Source organism: Bubalus bubalis, chromosome 16 (assembly GCF_019923935.1).
Source record: "Bubalus bubalis isolate 160015118507 breed Murrah chromosome 16, NDDB_SH_1, whole genome shotgun sequence".
NCBI classification, from domain to species: domain Eukaryota; kingdom Metazoa; phylum Chordata; class Mammalia; order Artiodactyla; family Bovidae; genus Bubalus; species Bubalus bubalis.
In genome coordinates, this window is record NC_059172.1 from 37,881,676 (window position 1) to 37,887,582 (window position 5,907).

The 5,907-nt window shown below is 36.5% G+C and overlaps 1 protein-coding gene across 1 annotated transcript; it reads left to right on the forward strand.

Moving 5' to 3' along the window:
• Window positions 1–3,056: 3,056 nt before the first annotated feature.
• Window positions 3,057–4,022, forward strand: LOC112579507 (olfactory receptor 52N4-like). Its single transcript, XM_025265946.2, has one exon. The coding sequence runs from the start codon at window positions 3,057–3,059 to the stop codon at window positions 4,020–4,022; it is 966 nt and encodes a 321-aa protein (XP_025121731.2).
• Window positions 4,023–5,907: the final 1,885 nt, after the last annotated feature.

Genomic DNA, 5,907 nt, shown 5'->3' on the forward strand with positions numbered 1-5,907 from the left:
TAACCTGGAGTTTCAAATCACCTTTCTGATATTTGGCAAAACTAATACAATTATGTAAAGTTTAAAAATAAAATTAAATTAAAAAAATGTGAATTGGTAGTTAAAATTGACAATTAAACATTTCCAAAATAAAAGATAAAAAAAAAAGCAAGCTATAAAAATAAATCATTAAAACTGTGAACTTTGAAATAACATTCAGGGAGCAATATAGTACCTTCCCAACCCAGGGATTGAACCCATGTTTCCTCCCATTGTGGGCAGATTCTTTACCAGCTGAGCCACAGGGGAAGCCCAAGAGTACTGTAGTAGGTAGTCTATTCCTTCCCAGTAGGTTTTCCCACCCTAGGACTTGAACTGGGGTCTGTTGCATTGCAGGCAGATTGTTTACCAAATTATGAGGGAAGCCTCATATATAGAAAGTGAAGTCTCTCAGTCGTGCCGACTCTTCGTGACTCCATGGACTGTAGCCCACCAGGCTCCTCCATCTGTAGAATTTTCTGGGCAAGAGTACTGGAGTGGGTTGCCATTTCCTTCTCCAGGGGATCTTCCCGACCCAGGGATGTATATATATCTATGAGTCGGACATGACTGAAGTGACTTAGCATGCAGGCATATAAATACAAATCATAAATGTGTAGTGCTTATGGTAAAGAATCTGCCTGCCAGTTGTGGCAACGCGAGGGACACAAGGGGCATGAGTTTGATCTCTGGGTTAGGAAGATCCCCTGGAGGAGAAAACGGCAACGCACTCCAGTATTCTTGCCTGGAAAAACCCAAAACAGAGCAGCCTGGTGGGCTACATACAGTCTATGAGGCCTCAAAGAGTCAGACATGACTGAACAACTGAGCGCGCACACACACACACACACACAAATATAAATACATATGTATAGTATATTCACAATAAGGAGACAAAAGTAAGATCATGGAAATTCATAATATTAGACAAAATATGTGAAGATATTTAGCAGATATAATGAAGGAGTTTTTCTGGAAACTGTAGCAAATACATAGAACCTAAAAAAAAAAATTAAGTAGCAAAAAGTGAGAATAAATTAAGAAGAACCAATATCTAACAGAAGTTGTAAAAAGATACAAACAAAAAATAAGTTAAGAAGAAATTAATAAAATTCAGTGAAAAAAAAATTTCCAAAAGAATAGATCATAGAGTTCTAGTCGCAAAAACTCATTAAGTGCCTTTGCAATAAGACATACACAAGCACACTTACACCTTTATTATCACCATTAAGCTACAAAGCTCAAAAAATGTAAAAGGTTTTCAATTAGTGTAGGGCCAAAAAACATATGAAGAAATACAAAGGAAAAATAATTAACATATAAAGGATCAAGAATCAGAATGGACATTGGAAGCTAGGAGACAATAGAGAAATGTCTTGAAGGAAAATAAAGCTAGAATTTTAAATCCAGCAAAATTATAAATATAACAAGCCATATTCAGACATGGATATTCTCAGAAACATGTTTTCCATGCAGTCAGAAATATAGAAATAAGAATAATGAGGTCCACAAATAATGATATGACACAAAGAGGAGATGAAGGGGGATTTCTGGATGAGAATCATGTGTCAAAACTAGCAAAGGCTGTGTTTCAGAGAAGCAGAAGTACAGAGACTTTCTAGAAATAGACAAATTATAAAGGATTATCTCTGATAGATTGTGTTTAATTGTCAACAATAACAGTAAAAATGTTCTACAGTTCTAAAAATGAGTTAAAATGTCTGAGATATCTATACCAAATACTAAGCCCAATAAAGAAAATTGTCATCAAAAAGAAAAATATTGAACAGAGGAAGAAAATATAATTATCATATGAGGAGACTTAATTAACAATAATACTATAAAAATGAATAATTTCAACAGCAACAATCATAAAGGAAAAAGGAAGAAAAAGCAAGCTGAACAAACTATTTAGAAATGCAAAAGTCAATTCTGTGGAGGTTTGAAATATAGGAAAGTGAACTTCAGCAATCAAAATGAAGGAGTTGAATATTTTTATTTTCATTATTATTATATGGCACTATTTTTTCTAACGCACATTTCTCTGTCAAAAATTAGAAGAAATAAATCATGAAAAAGAGGTCAGAGAGGGCTCAGTTTTGGAATTGAACATATAGCAACTCAGACATGTAGAAGTCTCATCTACATAGTGCCTCCATTTAATCAATTATAAAGTGCAGATTAATTTAAAAATACTTCCTGGACTTGTGAGGATTAACGAGTTACTATTTGTAAAGTTTAGTACAGCACAAATATAACCCTTTAGAATCAATAACAATAAAAACAACCTTATCTTGTGTCAGGTCATGCGAGAAGTGATCAACAAAGTTTGCCTTAAGAAAACACTCATCAAATCCTCAGTATTGTGATAGTTACTAGGTACTAAATCTTGTATGAGACAAAATATGGAAGATTTTGCCACAAAAGGATTTTTTTCAGGTTTTGAAAATGAATGGCTTTAAATGTAACATGCACATGGAAGATGGTCGTGTTTGGATGGGCACTATACTCATATTCTAGAGTTCCAGTTAATGAAGAGAATACCGATCATAATAAATAAAAATAATTCTTAGCTGCAAAAAAAAAAAAGAAAACACTCATCAGAATATGTGTATCGCAATTAACATTTAAATAAGATATTCTAACTAAACCTCATTAGAAAGATCTCAATCCAATTGCCTTTAATTATAAATTTATGAGGATTTAATCTATGCCATTTTTTGTTTCAAAATAATGTAACAATATATGTGACAGAACTTGGGACATAGGTACTGCTAAATAACTGTTGAATGAATTGATAAACTGAACTAACATAGAACACATACTTGGTTTTAACTTATTTAAGTATTCTACTGCATTTAAAAATTTGATCATTTGATATTAAAATGCACATTTCACTGAAAGAAGTCAAAAATTAAAGAGAGAGTACAACTAAGACTTTTCTCCTTTTCCACCTCTAATCCTGAAGGATGGAAAACAGAAAACAAAGAAACCCACGAAAATCCTACTAGCTGCTTAATGATTATACCAACTTGATCATGATAATTCTGAACCAAACAGACTTGACACCAGCTTCATTCATTCTTACTGGAATCCCAGGACTGGAGGACAGGCATTTCTGGATTTCTTTGCCATTCTGCACAATGTATGTTGTGGCTGTGGTTGGTAATTGTGGACTCCTCTACCTCATTCGATATGAGGATTCCTTGCACAGGTCCATGTATTACTTTTTGGCCATGCTTTCTCTAACTGACCTTGTCATGTGCACTACTACAATTCCTAAAGCCCTCTGCATCTTCTGGTTCCACCTGAAGGAAATCAGCTTTGATGAATGCCTGGTCCAGATGTTCTTCATCTATGCCTTCACAGGGATGGAGTCTGGGGTGCTTATGCTTATGGCCTTAGACCGCTATGTGGCCATCTGCTACCCTCTGCGTTACTCAACTATCCTCACCAATCCTATTATTGCAAAGGCAGGGCTCGTCACTTTCCTGAGAGGTGTACTGCTTGTCATTCCCTTGACTTTCATCATCAAAAGACTACCCTATTGCAGAGGCAATATAATACACCATACCTACTGTGACCACATGGCTGTAGCCAAGTTATCTTGTGGAAATATCAAGATCAATGTCATCTATGGTCTGATGGTTGCCCTCCTGATTGGGGGTTTTGACATCTTGTGCATCTCAGTCTCCTACACAATGATCCTCTGGGCGGTGGTCAGCCTCTCCTCAGCAGAAGCTCGGTGGAAGGCCTTCAGTACCTGCACTGCCCACATCTGTGCTATAGTTTTCTCCTACAGCCCAGCCTTCTTTTGTTTCTTTTCTCACCGCTTTGGGGGTCACAGGATTCCTCCATCATGCCACATCATTGTAGCCAATATTTATTTGCTCTTGCCTCCCACTATGAACCCTATCGTCTATGGAGTGAAAACCAAGCAGATACGAGACTGTGTCATAAGGATCCTTTTAGGTTCTAAGGATACTAAATCCCACAGCATATGAAAGAGATATATATATCAGCTAAGGGAAGAAAAATGAAGGGAAAGAGGAGCAAGGGAAAGAGAAAGGAGGAGGAGAGGGAAGAGAATCCAGGGGAGAAGATAGAAGGAAAGGGATACTTCTGTTGGCAATATAGTCAGGGTCTAATAATCCCTTCCTGAGAGCACCATTTTGGCCATGACATAGAAGAGTGTTGTCTACTGCATTCCCAGTGTCTCCAGAATCTCAACATTACTGGCATGGCCACCATACTTTCCAAGTGTTTTCATCTCCTCACCCTGGGAAGGGCTCGTCTCATCATTAACCAATATCTCCATGAAAAAAAAACACCGAAGAATATTGAGACAATTGAGGGAAAGAAAATCAGCATCAGTGATTGTCTGATGGAAAGAGATCATCTGCAGCCAGAAGCCACTTTATCCTATATCCAAATAGGGACTGGAATTTCCAGTTTGAAGGTTATTGTTATTTTCCTCTGGAAAATAAATTCTGTATTTTGCTCATCAGTATCAAAATTCCTCTATTTTCAAAGTTGTCTTTCTGATGGAAGAACTAGGAAGTATACATGTGGTCATTAATTTAATGAGGTCAAATTCTCTGGATTTCTAATTTAGAAATACATTATTCACCTGACAGCATTCTTCTTTGGTGGATCTCAAATAAAACTGCTTCCCCACAGACTGGTGGGATCTGCAGCTTTATTCAAGATGGCCTTCAAAACTACATAGTCTGGAGAGACAGTATAATCTGTTAAGCAAATTAAGAAACACAATGATAAATGTCGGAGAAGGCAATGACACCCCACTCCAGTACTCTTGCCTGGAAAATCCTATGGACGGAGGAGTCTGGTAGGCTGCAGTCCATGGGGTCGCTAGGAGTTGGACACGACTGAGCGACTTCACTTTGACTTTTCACTTTCATGCATTGGAGAAGGAAATGGCAGCCCACTCCAGTGTTCTTGCCTGGAGAATCCCAGGGACGGGGGAGCCTGGTGGGCTGTCGTCTATGGGGTCGCACAGAGTCGGATACGACTGAAGCGACTTAGCAGCAGCCGCGGCAGCCATGATAAATGTTATTTTATAAGCACAGGGTAAGAGAAGGGAAAAGTACTTATTTAGTGTCTTATTTCCATCTGAGAATGAAATCTACATTCACTTTAAATTTTTCACAAATTAATAGAGGAGAAACAAAATAAAATAGTAATTTTACATTAATATTACAGAAGTAATGTAAATTAAATAGAATAAAGAGAAACTCAATTTTTACTCTGATCCCTCTCTAACCAACTAACAAGAAAACACAATTCTTCCTTTGATTCAATTTATGTGAACTCATTACATTGTATTTAATTTTTCCCAGTTTTCCCCTACTACTTCCATTTTAAAATTATACCAAAAAACCACCCCAAGTCTTAAAATAGAATATTTTCCACTTTTAAGAATAAGACTTCTGTAATGAATTGTCAACATTCACTTTTTCCTCTTTCTCAAAACAAAGCCAGCTTAGGTATCCTCTTTCCTACCCGTCACCTGGAATTACTTTAGTGACTTCACCATTGCCTTCCAGCTTGAATTGAATAGGTTATTCTCCATTCTCATCCAATATTACCTCTCAGAAATATTGAACATAATTCATTCATTCTCGATGCCTACAAATACATTTTTTTACTTCAGAAACTTTACAAATTTAATGTTTTCTTCAACTTTCACAATCACCAGTACACGGAGTGGCTTTGGATATCTTGGCCTTGCTCTTTTTTCTTATGGGTTTTTTTATGTTTGTTTGTTTTTTTAATGTGGACCATTTTAAAGTCTTCATTGAATGTGTTACACTATTTATTTATCTTTTATGCTTTTTTTTTCTTGGCTCCAATGTATGTGGAATCATA